The following is an 18,039-nucleotide window of genomic DNA, read 5'->3' on the forward strand; positions in this document are numbered from 1 at the left end:
TAAGTATGTCAAGATCAAATTGTAAAAAAAAACTATATGCTGAATTAAAAATAATCTCCTCTAATGCTGCCCATACACTTAAGATAGTTGTTGGCAATACACTTGTTTGTACTCTAAAATCCAACATGCCCAATCCTTCCTTGCCCTGACACCTGCTGTAAGAGAATAAGAAAGAGGCCCACAAAAACATCCAGTTGGAGAGTAGGTTGTTGGCAAGTCTGCTAATATCTGATAGAATATAATAAGTATTTAATGGTATATTTGCCAAACTAAATAGATTTCCACTGTGAAACTTATTGGGGACTTTTTCTCTAGATTTATCATAGGTGATCCTGTTAAATGATACAATTAAATGGCCCAATATGGAGACATAGCTTTCTAGTGGGCATAAGCATCAACGACTTTCACTTTACCCAGTAGAGTTGAAAAAATGCAACAATATGCCATGCTTACTTAAACCTGAAAAAGTCAGATTCAGATAAACCTATATAGTGGCCAAAACGTAAATAAATATTGTGTGCAAGCTTGCCACTGTGACAGGAAACTCATACAGCAAGAAGTTTGGCTTTTCTACAGCTACGTATGTAAGTACTTACTTGGGGGTGTGAGACTCATCAACGCGGTGACCAACTTGGAATTCATGAGATTTGCTCCGATGTAGGGAGGTGAATCCAGGGATAAGGTGAATGAGCTTCCGGGAAGAAGGAGGTGGGGTACCTGGTGGTTTCAGCTTGTTCCTCCTTCTTACCGGAGGGGTGCCAGGAGGGGTCATAGTGGTAACTATATTAGGAGTCCTAGGTGCATTATTGTGAGCTGTATGCCGCTGACGGGGGGATGGTGGCAATGAGCGGTGCCCAGTTTCTGAAGGTTGGCATGAAACTGGATATGCTTCAACAGTCAACCTGTCTACATTAGTGTACAGGGATCCATGAGCTACAGGCAAATGGCAGTAGTGCTGGATGCATTTAGATTGTAGTTTTGGACTCTGTGAAAGATGCGATCGGATCCACTGAGCTGTCTCTTGCTGGGTTACGGGACTGTTTTCCTTCCCAGTTTCTGTAGCGGGCCATTGAATAGCCCAGTCTTCCTTGGACAGGCTGCTTCCTATGAATGAAACAAGCAAATATAAGCATCTTTTCAGTGTAAAATAAATATCAACAAATAAAAACATGAAAAAAAAAGACATGGCTGTTTTTTAAGAGGGGCATGCCTATTATAAAATATAATAATATTGTCTATATAGTGATTTCTACTGGACTAACAATCCTACTAATAACAGCACTGCTTTTACAGTGGAGATGTTATAATAAGTAAAATAAGAGCTCATAATACACTGCTCAAAAAAATAAAGGGAACATTTAAACAACACAATGTAACTCCAAGTCAATCACACTTCTGTGAAATCAGACTGTCCACTCAGGAAGCAACACTGATTGACAATCAATTTCACATGCTATTGTGCAAATGGAACAGACAACAGGTAGAAATGATAGGCAATTAGCAAGACACCCCAATAAAGGAGTGGTTCTGCAGGTGGTGATCACAGACCACTTCTCAGTTCCTATGCTTCCTGGCTGATGTTTTGGTCACTTTTGAATGCTGGTGGTGCTTTCATTCTAGTGGTAGCATAAGACGGAGTCTACAATCCACACAAGTGGCTCAGATAGTGCAGCTCATCCAGGATGGCACATCAATGTGTGCTGTGGCAAGAAGGTTTGCTGTTTCTGTCAGTGAAGTGGAGCATGGAGGTGCTACCAGGAGACAGACCAGTACATCAGGAGATGTGGAGGAGGCCGTAGGAGGGCAACAACCCAGCAGCAGGACCGCTACCTCTGCCTTTGTGCAAGGAGGAGCAGGAGGGCCACTGCCAGAACCCTGCAAAATGACATCCAGCAGGCCACAAATGTGCATGTGTCCACTCAAACAGTCAGAAACAGACTCCATGAGTGTGGTATGAGGGCCAGATGTCCACAGGTGGGGGTTGCGCTTACAGCCCAACACCGTGCAGGACGTTTGGCATTTGCCAGAGAACACCAAGATTGGCAAATTCACCACTGGTGACCTGTGCTCTTCACAGATGAAAGCAGGTTCACACTGAGCACATGTGACAGACGTGACAGAGTCTGGAGATGCCGTGGACAACGTTCTGCTGTCTGCAACATCCTCCAGCATGACCGGTTTGGCAGTGGGTCAGTAATGGTGTGGGGTGGCATTTCTTTGGGGGGGGGCACACAGCCCTCCATGTGCTTGCCAGAGGTAGCCTGACTGCCATTAGGTACCGAGATGAGATCCTCAGACCCCTTGTGAGACCATATGCTGGTGAGGTTGGCCCTGGGTTCCTCCTAATGCAAGACAATGCTAGACCTCATGTGGCTGGAGTGTGTCAGCAGTTCCTGCAAGAGGAAGGCATTGATACCATGGACTAACCCGTCCATTCCCCAGACCTGAATCCGATTGAGCACATCTGGGACATCATGTCTCGCTCCATCCACCAACGACACGTTGCACCACAGACTGTCCAGGAGTTGGCAAATGCTTTAGTCCAGGTCTGGGAGGCCATCCCTCAGGAGACCATCTGCCACCTCATCAGGAGCATGCTCAGGCATTGTAGGGAGGTCATACGGGCACGTGGAGGCCACACACACTACTGAGTCTCATATTTACTTGTTTTATGGACATTACATCAGAGTTGGATCAGCCTGTAGTGTGGCTTTCCACTTTTATTTTGAATGTGACTCTATATCCAGACCGCCATGGGTTGATAAATTTGATTTCCATTGATAATTTTTGTGTGATTTTGTTATCAGCACATTCAACTATGTAAAGACGAAAGTATTTCATACGATTAGTTCATTCATTCATATCTAGGATATGTTATTTTAGTGTTCCCTTAGTTTTTTTTGAGCAGTGTACATATAACAATTACCAATTGTGGTAATAGAAAATAAGGTGAGGCTACTTTTTTAAACCTAACTTTTGTAAATATAAAAATCTGGCCTTAATGTGAGGTCATCGTCAGTGTATTGATAGCAAGCTTAATATTCACCCAATAAATTTGTGCTTTTATGTAGATAAAATGTTGAATTTAGAATTAAATCTGTTTCTTTTGTTGAAAAGTCATTTAGATTTTTTACTATAGTTGAATTGCATTATACAGTAGCCACAACCACTCTAACCCCTGACTTATCTATCCAGGACTGTAGTTTATTAAAGCCTTGTACTGTGTCTATCACTCTATTGCCTTTACTCAGCAAAGAAATACTGTCAATTACAGTGATAACAACAGAATCTCCTGGAAGGTATAGTAATAAAGCTGCATGTTTCTAAACATGCCCCCGGAATTCAGTGTTACCCCACTGCCTTGAAACATCAGATGATAGATGAACTGCAACTCTACCTCAGATGGGTACAACTTCACAATACAAGATATCTATATCATGAGGAGGATAACAAAGTGTGATTGAAATAAAATTGAGATAAAATTAAGAAAAATCATAAGTGAAGCAATGAAAGTCTCAGCAGCAAACATGTTTCCTATGTTATCTAATGTTATCCTATGTTATCTAATGTCTAAAGTCAGCCATGGTCCCATACACTCATCTCAATATAAAATTTTTGGCAAACATTATATTACAAACTGTGATCACTATAGGTGCTCACACTAATAGTTTTTAATTATTATTATTATTATTTTTTAATAATAAGAAAATACTTTTTCATTTATATAGCCCACACAGATTAATTGTGAATGTTGCTACTACAGAATGGTTTTTACTGAGGCAAAAAAGAGTACCCTGGACCTGGGACCTGTGGAAACTCAAAGGCTTATTGCCAAATATAAATTTATCAGTTTTAAATAGGACATAGCTACAAGATTTTGCATTGGGGCCACTGATTTCAATCAGAATTCTGCTGCTATGTTCAGCGACAGAACTTTCGTAAAAATATAAGATTATAGTGGAAGAATGAACATTTCCAATCTTCCTCCGGAATCAACCATTTGTTTACTGCAGGCTTCTGGGCAGTCTGAGCTGGCATTCATATTCACCCCCATCTAATGAACCACCAGGGAGGCTCATTACTTCAGGATTCAAATCTCCCGCTGCCTACACCTAAACACCAATCAGAGCTTCTAATCGTCTGCACAGTGCTTTAGATCCATGCCGGCATGTACTACCACCACCACCATTGTGTGCTTGGCAGCCTCAGGAGACCAAAGCACGATGATGGTTGTAATGCATGCTGAAGGAACTTGCTGCCAAACTTCGGAGGCTGCCTAACAGTGCAATTCCGGATTGCTTCTGCTCCATAGTCATGGATCCACAGAGAAAATTCTGCATAAAAACTTCCTAGTGTGAACAGGGACTTACAGTCCAGAGTTGTACTTGACATGACCATGCTGTAGCTCATACTTAGAGGGTCCCAAGTGGTGGGCCGCCTACTATCAGCTTAGTATACCATAAAAATACAGGTGATGCCTTTAACATATCAATCTCGTTTCTATTAACATATCTTAACATATCAAACTTTATTATTCAGAAATATTCAAAATGTGCTATCTATATAGTAGCTAAAAGAAGTCCTTCTCTACCTGGTTATGAATAATTCCCTCAGACCTGAACCTATCTAATCTCACTCACCAAAACCTTTTTTTCCAAGACTTGATTTCTTATTACTTTCATTATTGTGAAGCACTTATACAGTATCTCACATATGCATCATAAGCTAAAGTGTTTCACCAGAAACACATACCACAGGAAAAACTTACCTGCACCCTCTTAAAGGTTACCTATAAAACATATTACCTGCAAAGCTCCGATTTAATGAAGTCGTAGTGAGTCCATTAAGACTTTATGGCTACAAACTTGTCAAGTGTTACATATTGCATTTTATCTTATGGATATTTGGGGTTTGGAGTCCTTACTATAGGGATTTTTATTACCACTCAGGAAACAGTTCTGCCATTAGATGCAGATCAGTGCAGACATAATGCTGAAGCACATCTGTCTCTCAGCCCGAAAAGATATTTTAAACTGTGTCCATTTTTAGATTTATTGAAAGAAAGAAAAGTGGGATTTCATTTAGTGTATTCACGCAAGTCTTGTGTTTACAGCACCATTCAAATCATACCACAGCAATACAGTGTTATGTTCATGTGAAGCAGGTAAAAGAAAGAGGACCCATCTGTAGACAGCTGTTTCGGGATGTTTGCCCCTCGTCAGTACAGAGCAGGGTGATCTGGCTTGGCTGTGGTGAGAGGCCTGTGGCTTTAAACGGGGTCTGTACTTTCCTTCAAGTTAGGCCATTTAGCACTCCGCGGGCTTCTGGGTAAAAAAATATTTAAATTAGCAGACACCACCTTCACAGATCACCCTGCTCTGTACTGTCGAGGGGAAAACAGAGCGAGGGGCAAACACCCTGAAACAGCTGTCTGCAGATGGGTCCTTTTTCCATCTGAAGAGAGTTCTGGCTTGGCATAAATCCCAATCAGTTCTGAGGCTTCTTAAATGGAGCGTAAGCTGTTTTGCAGGACACACTACCTGTGAAGGTGGTGTGGTGAGCTAATTTGAATATTTTTTCACCCAGAAGCCCGCAGAGTGCTTAATGGCCTAACTTGAATTTCCGTTACACCTGAAGAGGTGTCCTCTCCCCGAGGAAAGTACAGACCCCGTTTAAAGCCACAGGCCTCTCACCACAGCCAAGCCAGATCACCCTGCTCTGTACTGACGAGGGGCAAACACCCCGAAACAGCTGTCTGCCCACACCCCTACCCCGATCACAGATTGTATTGTTTTGTTGTTCGATCTCTTGTGCTTTTCTATTACAGGATTGAGCGGTGTGTTAGAGTAGCATGATGTGCGATGTATAGCTTAGGGAACCTCTGCTGTGTATTGTACTGTCATGCTTTGTGTGACTGTAATTTATTGTATGACTTGTAATGACTGAACGGACAATAAAGGTCTTTCAATCACCCCGAAACAGCTGTCTGCAGATGGGTCCTCTTTCCTTCTGGAGAGAGTTCTGGCTTGGCATAAATCCCAATCAGTTCTGAGACTTCTTAAATGGAGCTGGAGCTGTTTTGCAGGACACACAACCTGTGAAGGTGGTGAGCTAATTTAAATATTTTTTTACCCAGAAGCTCACGGTTTGCTAAATGGCCTAACTTGAATCTCCGTTACACCTGAAGAGGTGTCCTCTCCCCGAGGAAAGTAAAGACCATGTTTTATATTTATACACATATTTACAGTCATGGTGGTAAATGTTGGCACCCCTGAAATATTTCTAGAAAATGAAGTATTTCTCACAGAAAAAGATTGCAGTAACACATGTTTTGCTATACACAAGTTTATTCTTTTTGTGTGTATTGGAACTAAACCAAAAAAGGGAGGAAAAAAAGCAAATTGGACATAATGTCACACCAAACTCCAAAAATGGTCTGGACAAAATTATTGGCACCCTTAACTTAAAGGAGTAGTCCAGTGGTGATTCAGTGGTGAGCAACTTATCCCCTATCATAAGGATAGGGGATAAGTTGCAGATCGCGGGGGGTCCGACCGCTGGGGCCCCCTGCGATCTCCTGTACGGAGCCCCGACAGCCCGCTGGAAGGGGGTGTGTCGACCTCCGCACGAGGCGGCGGCCGACACGCCCCCTCAATACAACTCTATGGCAGAGCCGAAGCGCTGCCTTCGGCAATCTCCGGCTCTGCCATAGAGATGTATTGAGGGGGCGTGTCGGCCGCCGCCTCGTGCGGGGGTCGACACCCGCTATCTCGGCGGAGAGCCGGGGCCCCGTACAGAGAGATCGCAGGGGGCCCCAGCGGTCGGACCCCCCGCGATCTCAAACTTATCCCCTATCCTTAGGATAGGGGATAAGTTTTTCACCACTGGACTACCCCTTTAATATTTGGTTGCACACCCTTCGGAAAAAATTACAGAAATCGGTCGCTTCCTATAACCATCAATAAGCGTCTTACACCTTTCAGCCGGAATGTTGGACCACTCTTCCTTTGCAAACTGCTCCAGGTCTCTTTTATTGGAAGTGCAGTGGTAAGGAAGAAAAAAAAACCTTTTCAAAGGGCGCTGCTGTTGTCCTGGTGAGATGAAGATGAAAAGTCCGAGGCAGAAGTATTTTGCAAGATATAGCTTCTTTATTGGTGTAGAATCATAGCAAGCAGGGATACAGGCTAGATAACGCGTTTCGGGGGACAGCGCCCCCTTCTTCAGATCAGTGATAACAACTGGTGGTGCTTACATGGTATATATACATTTAAAATGGGCGCCAAACATAAGGGGGAGGGGCTACAGTAAACAGGGGCACATACTGTAAAGGCATGATAAATACATCAAAATAGACATGCAAATCATGAAAACCTATTCTGACACATAGAACAGCCTGATGGAATGGAGCTATTACAAAAGCTCTAAATAAAATCATTGGTGAACAGTAGGTAATATGCGAGCATCTGGAGCCGCTGGCCGCAGTTCCGGAGTGTGCGGCGGAAGTGGCCGTTGCTACAGACGCGTATCCATGCAGTCTGTCGGAAGCGTCCGGCCAGAGAGCGTTGCCCGGGAGACGCGCGACGCGCAGAGGCGCAGCGCGTCACGGGCAGCGCTCAGGAGGCCGGCTCACCCGTGATGACAGGCACTGAAGTCCCTCGCTGGAACCCACAGGAGGGAAAATGTCAGGATGATAGTATATGATGAATAGGCAGTGGTAGTTAATGTGTATAGACGTCAATAAAAGTGTCGTGGAATATGGACATCTTGAACTAGAGCCAGTGATGTGGCAATGAGAAAAGTGGGGGGGGGGGGGCTTAAGGGGTGGAGGGAAAGTAATAAGGGGGAGGGGAACAATGGGCAGAAACAGAAAAACGATCTATGATGGTAGAAATAATAATGAAAATAAAAATAAATAAATATAAATAAAAATAAAAATAGAATTAGAAATAAAAATAGAATTAGAAATGAAAATGAAAATAAAAATAAAAATGAAAATAAAAAATAAAATAAAAATAAATATAAATAAATAAAAAATAAAATATAAATAAAATTAAAAATAAAAATATAAGAATATAAAAATATATATAAAAATAAAAATAAATATAAAAAAAATAATATTCCACATTATATAATAATAATCCACATTGCACCACCCCTGGGCCTAAAAAGAAAGCTTCCAGAAAGAGGGGATGCAGAGGAGGCCGTAACAGAAGGGAGAGGAAAGAAGAAAAGAGAATCAGACACCAAAAAGAAAATGAACTGAATATGGTTAAAATTTTCAACCTTTCCAGTTATGTTTTCACAGAAATTGAACTCCAAGTCCTTAAAAAGGAGCTTTCCTACTGCCCTACCAATAAAACCAATAGTTTTGAATTGTTTCTGGATCTCAACAAATTCATTCGTAAAATCACGATTCAAAGATTCTTTGCTCTCAAAGAAGCCAATGGCCACACCACTGCCAATATCGAGACTCACCCCGCCTCCATATTATCACCTCCCCCCATCCATACCGACCTACACCCGAAATCCACATTCTACCCCTTACATGCAAAGGGCAGCCATATTGACACTTTCTCCACAATGGTGCAATCTGACTTTGACGCCCTGTGTAGGAATGATAAACGGATTAATTACTTATCTAACCTATCCTCATCTGAACAATCGGCTCTCAAGACAATGTCCTCTAACAATACCATCGTTATCCGTTCAGCAGACAAGGGAGGTGGCATTGTTGTTCTAAACAGAAGTGACTATATCAGCGAAGCCACCAGACTTCTCACTGATACCACATATTACAAACTGATCCCCAGCAACCCTACCAAAACTTTCCAAGACAAACTCACTAAATTGGTCAATCTCGGTCACTCCCAAGGTGTCCTATCTAAAGCAGAAAAGGATTTCCTCATCATCACAGAACCATCTACACCCATTTTTTATTATCTCCCCAAAATCCACAAGCACCTCACCCAGCCCCCGGGCCGTCCGATCATCTCTGGTATTAATTCTATATCCTCCAACCTCTCCCACTACATTGACATTCTACTTCAGAAACATGTTACCAGTCTCCCCTCTCACCTCAAAGACACCACAGCTTTCATCCAGTCCATACTACAATTTGAATGGTCATCGAATTACACACTTGTCACCATGGACATTACATCACTATACACCATAATCGACCATGAACTTGGTATTCAGGCAGTATCTTTCTTCCTGGCTAAAGACTCAGGAATGCCCACTGCTCAGAAGGAATTTATTCTGGAAGGTCTCAGATATATACTGACCCATAATTACTTCGAATTTCTGGGTCAGATTTACCTGCAACACAAAGGCACTGCTATGGGGTCTAAAATGGCCCCCAGTTTCGCTAATCTCTTTGTTGGGATGTTCGAAGAACAACACATCTATACTCATCCCCTTTTCAAGAACTGCGTGTACTACCAACGGTACATAGATGACATCTTTTTAATCTGGAATGGCGAAGTCTCTCTGCTCATGGAATTCCTCTCTGACCTTAACGTTAACAGCTGGTCACTTCAGTTCACCCAGACCATCTTCCAGGACCACGCCGAATTCCTGGATGTTTTGGTCTCCCATAATAACAGTGACCAACTAACCACCAAAACTTTTTTCAAAAAAGTTGACAGCAATAGCTATTTAGATTTTGGCAGTGGACATTTCAAGAAATGGCTGTGCAACGTACCCTTCGGACAATTTAAGAGAATCAGAAGGAACTGCACGAGTGAGAGAGACTTTGTGTCACAGAGCAAAATACTCAAATCTAGATTTAGGGCTAAAGGGTATCCCCACTCTCTCGTGCAGTCCTCCTTCATCCGGGCACAAACTCTTACTCAGAAGGACTGCCTTCTCCCTAAACCTAAGGCCGACGCCAAGATAGGCGATAGGTCACTTAATTTCATCACCACTTTCAGACGGGAACACACAAAAATCAGGAACATTCTGAGTTCCCATTGGCCCATCCTTCTAAAGGATCAACACTTGGGACCATTGTTACCTACCAAACCTTCCCTTACCTTCAGAAGAGGTCGTACTATTCGGAATATAGTAGCTCCCAGCAAGTTAAAACCTCAGACAAACAAGTGTGTTAATACCGGTTTTCTTTCCATCACAGGGTGTTTCAAGTGCGGCCTCCCCAGATGCAAATGTTGTGCCGTTATTAAACACAAATGTACCTCTTTCTCCTCCACTTCTACCAAGACTACATATCCCATCAAAACCCACATTACCTGCAGCACCAAATACGTTGTATACCTGCTACAATGCCCATGCGGACTACAATATGTGGGGCGCACAATTTGTTGCTTTAGGGAACGCATCAACAAGCATCGCAGCAACACTGCTAATGGTTTCCTGTTGCATAGCGTATCCCGCCACCTGACTGAAGCTCATGCAAAAGACTTTAACTCCATCACTGCAACTCCAATTGAACACATCAGCAGTGATCAGTCCCACAGATACAGCACCCTGAGACGCAGGGAGAATTTTTGGATTCATTGTCTCCAGACTCTCTCACCCCGTGGACTGAATGAGATGATTGAGTGCAATTTGTGAGGCATCACTATTATATACATTATATTTATATATTTTTTTATGCATTTTTCTTAATATTTTTATTCTCATTTTCATCTCTATTTCTAATTTATCTTACTTCATTTTCTGTCTCTGCCCATTGCCCCATCTCTCTCTCCCTCCCCCCCTTCCCCCCCCCACAATATACATTCATTATTTTTATTTTTATTTATTTTTATTTTTTTTATATTTATTTTTATTTTTATATATATTTTTATATTCTTATATTTTTATTTTTACTTTTATTTATATTTTATTTTTTATTTATTTATATTTATTTTTATTTTATTTTTTATTTTTATTTTCATTTTCATTTCTAATTCTATTTTTATTTCTAATTCTATTTTTATTTTTATTTATATTTATTTATTTTTATTTTCATTATTATTTCTACCATCATAGATCGTTTTTCTGTTTCTGCCCATTGTTCCCCTCCCCCTTATTACTTTCCCTCCACCCCTTAAGCCCCCCCCCCCCACTTTTCTCATTGCCACATCACTGGCTCTAGTTCAAGATGTCCATATTCAGTGACACTTTTATTGACGTCTATACACATTAACTACCACTGCCTATTCATCATATACTATCATCCTGACATTTTCCCTCCTGTGGGTTCCAGCGAGGGACTTCAGTGCCTGTCATCACGGGTGAGCCGGCCTCCTGAGCGCTGCCCGTGACGCGCTGCGCCTCTGCGCGTCGCGCGTCTCCTGGGCAACGCTCTCTGGCCGGACGCTTCCGACAGACTGCATGGATACGCGTCTGTAGCAACGGCCACTTCCGCCGCACACTCCGGAGCTGCGGCCAGCGGCTCCAGATGCTCGCATATTACCTACTGTTCACCAATGATTTTATTTAGAGTTTTTGTAATAGCTCCATTCCATCAGGCTGTTCTATGTGTCAGAATAGGTTTTCATGATTTGCATGTCTATTTTGATGTATTTATCATGCCTTTACAGTATGTGCCCCTGTTTACTGTAGCCCCTCCCCCTTATGTTTGGCGCCCATTTTAAATGTATATATACCATGTAAGCACCACCAGTTGTTATCACTGATCTGAAGAAGGGGGCGCTGTCCCCCGAAACGCGTTATCTAGCCTGTATCCCTGCTTGCTATGATTCTACACCAATAAAGAAGCTATATCTTGCAAAATACTTCTGCCTCGGACTTTTCATCTTCATCTCACCAGGACAACAGCAGCGCCCTTTGAAAAGTTTTTTTTTTCTTCCTTACCACTGCATATCTATCCAGGACTGGCTAGTCCTGTCCTGTACCCTGGGCTTAGCAGCTGCATCCGGTGGACTATTATCCATACCACTAACCCCACTGTGGGTCTACATGCGAGTTTTTTGCTCGCTCAAGGTGAGCACCCATTATCTACTCTTCGACTAACCCCTCCGACCTGTCATCAACGATATCACACTAGGCGCCTTTCCGTCGGTCTTTCCTTCTTTTGCTCTTTTCAGATTTCTTTTATTGGAAGGGCGCCTTTTCCCAACAGCAATGTTAAGCTCTCTCCACAGGTGTTTGATGGTATTTAGATCTGGACTCATTGCTGGCCACTTCAGAACCCTCCAGCACTTTGCTGCCATCCATTGCTTATCCACCATCCGGACTATCCTGCGTTGACACCTTTCAACAATTTATCTCTTCCGTCCATGCCCAGGGATATTAGCTACAGTGCCATGGGTTGCAAACTTCTTGATAATGTTGCGCACTGTGGACAAAGGCAAATCTAGATCTCTGGAGATGGGCTTGTAACCTTGAGATTGTTGATATTTTTCCACAATTTTGGTTCTCAAGTCCTCAGACAGTTCTCTTCTCCTCTTTCTGTTGTCCATGCTTAGTATGGCACACGCAGACACACAATGCAAAGACTAAGTGAACTTCTCTAATTATTATCTGCTTTCAGGTGTGATTTTTATATTGCCCACACCTGTTACTTGCCCAAGGTGAGTTTAAAGGAGCATAACAAACTGTCTTATTTTTTGAAGGGAATAAACATGTGTATAGCAAAACATGTGTTACCGCAATCCTTTTCTGTGAGAAATACTAAATTTTCTAGAAAAATGTCAGGGGTGCCAACATTTATGGCCATGACTGTATGCATCTTTTCTGTAATAATGCCTCTCTTATACACAGTCATTATACATGTTTTTATTCGCTCGCGTTAAATTTGGGGTAACATAAATCTACTTTTTACGATCTTAGTAATGAGACCGCTCTTGGTAAAGTCTACGGGCATCCATACAACCCGAACTCTTTAAAGTTTGATTGCCGCGTCTAAAGAGTTAATGCCGGTCATCTGCCGAAACGGCGATGTCCGGCATTAGCCACGGGTCCTGGTTGCTGATAGCAGCCGGGTCCATGCAGGTATGATGCGAGCTCAGCTCCTGCTCGCTTCATAACCCTCCCGTGCCGCAGCGCCGGGTATACCCGGCGTTCTGCGGCAAGGGGTTAATCCATACAAACTTTGAACCTCCATTTCACCACTTCAGGGGTGGAATTTTTGAAAACGTTAAAACATGTGTTTCTTCATCTCTAATTGTAAGCCTTAAAACAAAGTTTCATGCTTCTAGCTTCAAAAATGACAAACTTCCATACAAACTTTCAACCCCTTTTTCACCCCCTTAACGACGCAGGACGTATATTTACGTCCTGCGCCGGCTCCCGCGATATGAAGCGGGATCGCGCCGCGATCCCGCATCATATCGCGTCGGTCCCGGCGCTAATCAACGGCCGGGACCCGCGGCTAATACCACACATCGCCGATCGCGGCGATGTGCGGTATTAACCCTTTAGAAGCGGCGGTCAAAGCTGACCGCCGCTTCTAAAGTGAAAGTGAAAGTGACCCGGCTGCTCAGTCGGGCTGTTCGGGACCGCTGCGGTGAAATCGCGGCGTCCCGAACAGCTGATCGGACACCGGGAGGGCTCTTACCTGCCTCCCCGGTGTCCGATCGACGAATGACTGCTCCGTGCCTGAGATCCAGGCAGGAGCAGTCAAGCGCCGATAATGCTGATCACAGGCGTGTTAATGCACGCCAGTGATCAGCATTAGAGATCAGTGTGTGCAGTGTTATAGGTCCCTATGGGACCTATAACACTGCAAAAAAAATGTAAAAAAAAAGTGTTAATAAAGGTCATTTAACCCCTTCCCTAATAAAAGTTTGAATCACCCCCCTTTTCCCATAAAAAAAATAAAACAGTGTAAAAAAAATAAAAAATAAACATATGTGGTATCGCCGCATGTGTAAATGTCCAAACTATAAAAATATATCATTAATTAAGCCGTATGGTCAATGGCGTACACGCAAAAAAATTCCAAAGTCCAAAAAAGCGTATTTTGGTCACTTTTTATATCATTAAAAAATGAATAAAAAGTGATCAAAAAGTCCGATCAAAACAAAAATCATACCGATAAAAACTTCAGATCACGGCGCAAAAAATGAGTCCTCATACCACCCCATACATGGAAAAATAAAAAAGTTATAGGGGTCAGAAGATGACATTTTTAAACGTATAAATTTTCCTGCATGTAGTTATGATTTTTTCCAGAAGTGCGACAAAATCAAACCTATATAAGTAGGGTATCATTTTAACCGTATGGACCTACAGAATAATGATAAGGTGTAATTTTTACCGAAATATGCACTGCGTAGAAACGAAAGCCCCCAAAAGTTACAAAATGGCGTTTTTTTTTCGATTTTGTCGCACAATGATTTTTTTTTCCGTTTCGCCGTGCATTTTTGGGTAAAATGACTAATGTCACTGCAAAGTAGAATTGGCGACGCAAAAAATAAGCCATAATATGGATTTTTAGGTGGAAAATTGAAAGGGTTATGATTTTTAAAAGGTAAGGAGGAAAAAACGAAAGTGCAAAAACGGAAAAACCCTGAGTCCTTAAGGGGTTAAAGGTATACTCCGCCCCTAGACATCTTATCCCCTATCCAAAGGATAGGGGATAAGATGTCAGATCGCCGCGGTCCCACTGCTGGGGACCCCGGGGATCGCCGCTGCAGCACCCCGTTATCATTATTGCGCAGAGCGAGATCGCTCTGCACGTAATGACGGGCAATACAGGGGCCGGAGCATCATTACATCACGGCCCCGCCCCTCGTGATGTCACGGCCCGTCGATACAAGTCTATGGGAGGGGGCGTGGCGGTCGTCACGCCCCCTGCCATAGACTTGCATTAAGGGGACGGGCCGTGATGTCATGAGGGGCGGAGCCATGACATCACGCTGCTCTGGCCCCTGTATTGCCCGTCATTACGCACAGAGCGAACTTGCTCTGTGCAGTAATGATGGCGGGGTGCCGCAGTGGCGTTCCACGGGGTCCCCAGCAGAGGGACCGCGACGATCTAACATCTTATCCCCTATCCTTTGGATAGGGGATAAGATGCCAGGGGCGGAGTACCCCTTTAAGGGTTGAATTTCGAAAATTTAGCTTTCTAGGTCCAAGGGTTTAGGCTGGGCGTTGATGAGTCAGTGAGTCAGGCCTTCTCTTTTAATATATATATAGATTTGCTATTTTTGCTATTTTGTCATTCAATACTTTGGTTTATATTTTGTATGTTCATTGTGTATTGTATTTCCTTTGTGAGAGTTGAAACACTACCAGGTGTCTCTTGTGCAGGTTTATGGGTCTCATTCCTATAAAGGTATGGCTGTAACTAACAGCACATCAGTATGAGTAAGGCTGGCAAGACGAATCAGCTTTTATTTGCACAAGTGTCTGCGCTGGACCTTCGTTCTTATCTGTTGGATTGTCCGGTGTTGGTTCATACTGATCCGTGCGCAAAGCTCTGGCTCTGGAGGTGAGCTGAGGCACTCCTTCACTTAAAGAAAAGTATAGGGACATACTTCTTTATCATTGAATTCAGGAGTTTCATTCAGTTCCATTGCCACAGGTTTATAAACTCTAGCACCTACCAATGCATTCTGCTTTTAAAAACGATTGTGAAAGAATGGGTCATTCTAGAGGACTCACTGAATTTCAGCATGATACTGTAATAGGAGCCCCCAGTCCAACACGTCACTTGATAAAATTACTTCCCTCCTAGATCTTTTATGATCATCTGTGAGCAGGTTTGGAGAGTGCCAAGGCACATAGGCCCAGATTTATCAAACTGTGTGAGAGAAAAAAAGGAGAGATTTTCCCTCAGCAACAAATCACAGCTCAGCTAATGAGCTCTGGTAAAGTGAAAGCTGAGCTGTGATTGGTTGCTGTGGAAAAAATCCCTCCACTTTTTCTCTCACACAGTTTGATAAATCTGGGCCATAGTGCATACAAGTCGGCAGTGTTCTGCCAACTCAATACCTGCAGTACCCAACCTTGTCTGACAAAACATCAGCACAATAACTGTGCAACAGTAGCTTTATGGAATGGATTTTCATGGACAAGCAGCTACATGCAAGATTTACCTCAACGAGCGCAATGCCAGACTTGGATAGAGTGGTGTAAACTACACTGCCCCTGGACTCAGTGAAGCCCCTGTAGATGTTAAGTGTAGGTACCCCATGAACACTTTGTCCATATAGTATATGTAACTGCCCCCCCCAAAAAATGTCAAGTATTTTAGGACACACAAAAAGTATCCTTAGGTTATGCTCACACAATAGATTTTTCTATCGGAATAATCCATCATGTAACCACAGCACAAAGTCAAGACAGACTATTTGATTTCTACAGTCTTGTAGTGCGGGTGAAAATCATTCTTACCGATCCCTGCTCCGTGCCTCCATGCTGCCGAATTACCGGTTCTTCAGTATATGCAAATGATCTACCTGCACAAGTTTGCACTGGGGCGTCCCCAAGCTTCCCGTGCACCTTGATGTCTGGCTGGCTTCATCATATTAACACCTTCTCCTGTGTTAAGTCTCTTTTGCTGCTGAATGGAGCTTCAAACTGCAGATGCTCAGTACAGGGGAGGTGGCGTTAATAGGAAGATGAAGTCCGGAAGTCACCGTGTAAGTTTGCAAAAACATTTACCTTGATGTGCCCTACAGTTTAACGGGGTATTCCGGGCCAAAACTTTTTTTATATATCAACTGGCTCCGGAAAGTTAAACAGATTTGTGAATTACTTCTATTAAAAAATCTTAATCCTTCCAATAGTTATTAGCTTCTGAAGTTGAGTTGCTGTTTTCTGTCTAACTGCTTTCTGATGACTCACGTCCCAGGAGCTGTGCAGCTCCTATGGGGATATTTTCCCATCATGCACAGCTCCCGGGATGTGACATCATCATTGAGCAGTTAGACAGAAAACTTCAGAAGCTAATAACTATTGGAAGGATTAAGATTTTTTAATAGAAGTAATTTACAAATCTGTTTAACTTTCCGGAGCCAGTTGATATATTAAAAAAAGTTTTTGCCTGGAATACCCCTTTAACTACATGAGTTGAGAGGGAAAAACCCTGCTTCAAACCATGCGTGGCCCTGAGAAGTGTAGCCTATTTTAAGTTCGGCCCCCATCTACTGCCAAGTTGTGCAGGCCCGCTTTAGATGTAACAATACGGAAGAGTATTCCAAATATACATGTCTAGGCAGCAGTATGGCAAGGGTAGCCATCACCACTTTAAAAGCAAATTGCCTAAGAACATTTCCCGTTCCCCTAAGATAACGTACTGACTGGATTAAATGAAATATAAGGTAATAATGGCCTAAGCGGACATGAAAAAAAAAAATCAAAATTTTGTTTTATTCTTGTGGTTGTCAGATGGAGACAGAGAAATGTGAGTGAGGAACATATTCAATCTCTTGGGCGACTCCATGAAAGATAACAGAATTGTCTGCTCCTTTCTATGTGATATTCTCTTCTCATCTCCTTCTGGGGATTGCAGTTATCAAAAGGAACCGCGATTAATTACCAGAAGTGCCTCCTGCAGGCAAGATCCTCCTTATTGCAGTCAGGAAACTTTAGAAATGGCCAACTGCTGGACTGAGGAACAGATATCCATTTCGGCGGCTTTTGATCATCCTCCTTAATTATATTGAAGCGGAATAGACATGCAAATCTAGTAATAGGATTTAAAAGAGAAAAGTTGTTTTTTTTTCTGTTTAATCATTTTCTTTTCCTTTTTATTTTGCTTAATAAGAGTCAATCTCCTTAATCTTTCTGCTTTTTCTTTGTGCTTGAATCATGTAATTCTATTCCATATAATAAATAGGATAGAACAAGTTCATGTTGAAATCAGGAGCAAAATGTTTCTTCTTCTTTCAGAACTACACAGATTTTTTCCACGTAATGTTCCCTGATGCTGTGATATACGAGGTCATCTATAAATAAAGATTCAGTCTTATGGATTTTTAACAGGTCGAAAGGCTATTTTAAAGGCAGTAAAGAAATCCAGCACAGGCCGTGCACACTATTCACACACAGTACAGTGGTCCCTCAACATACGATGGTAATCCGTTCCAAATGGACCATCGTTTGTTGAAACCATCGTATGTT

At 42.6% G+C, this 18,039-nt stretch overlaps 1 protein-coding gene across 9 annotated transcripts in view; it reads right to left on the reverse strand.

Annotated features, from left to right (window-relative positions):
- Positions 1–18,039, reverse strand: part of KSR2 (kinase suppressor of ras 2) — a 481,762-nt gene that overhangs the window by 262,999 nt on the left and 200,724 nt on the right. For 8 of the 9 annotated variants that reach the window (XM_056537052.1, XM_056536998.1, XM_056537026.1 and 5 more), the window contains exon 4: positions 597–1,104. In XM_056537052.1, coding sequence (XP_056393027.1) covers positions 597–1,104 — 508 coding nt within the window. Of the gene's footprint in view, positions 1–596; positions 1,105–15,576; positions 15,737–18,039 lie in introns of those variants that run through there. The other variant, XM_056537068.1, reaches the window with a different exon arrangement.

Source organism: Hyla sarda, chromosome 1, assembly GCF_029499605.1.
Source record: "Hyla sarda isolate aHylSar1 chromosome 1, aHylSar1.hap1, whole genome shotgun sequence".
Lineage (NCBI taxonomy): Eukaryota > Metazoa > Chordata > Amphibia > Anura > Hylidae > Hyla > Hyla sarda.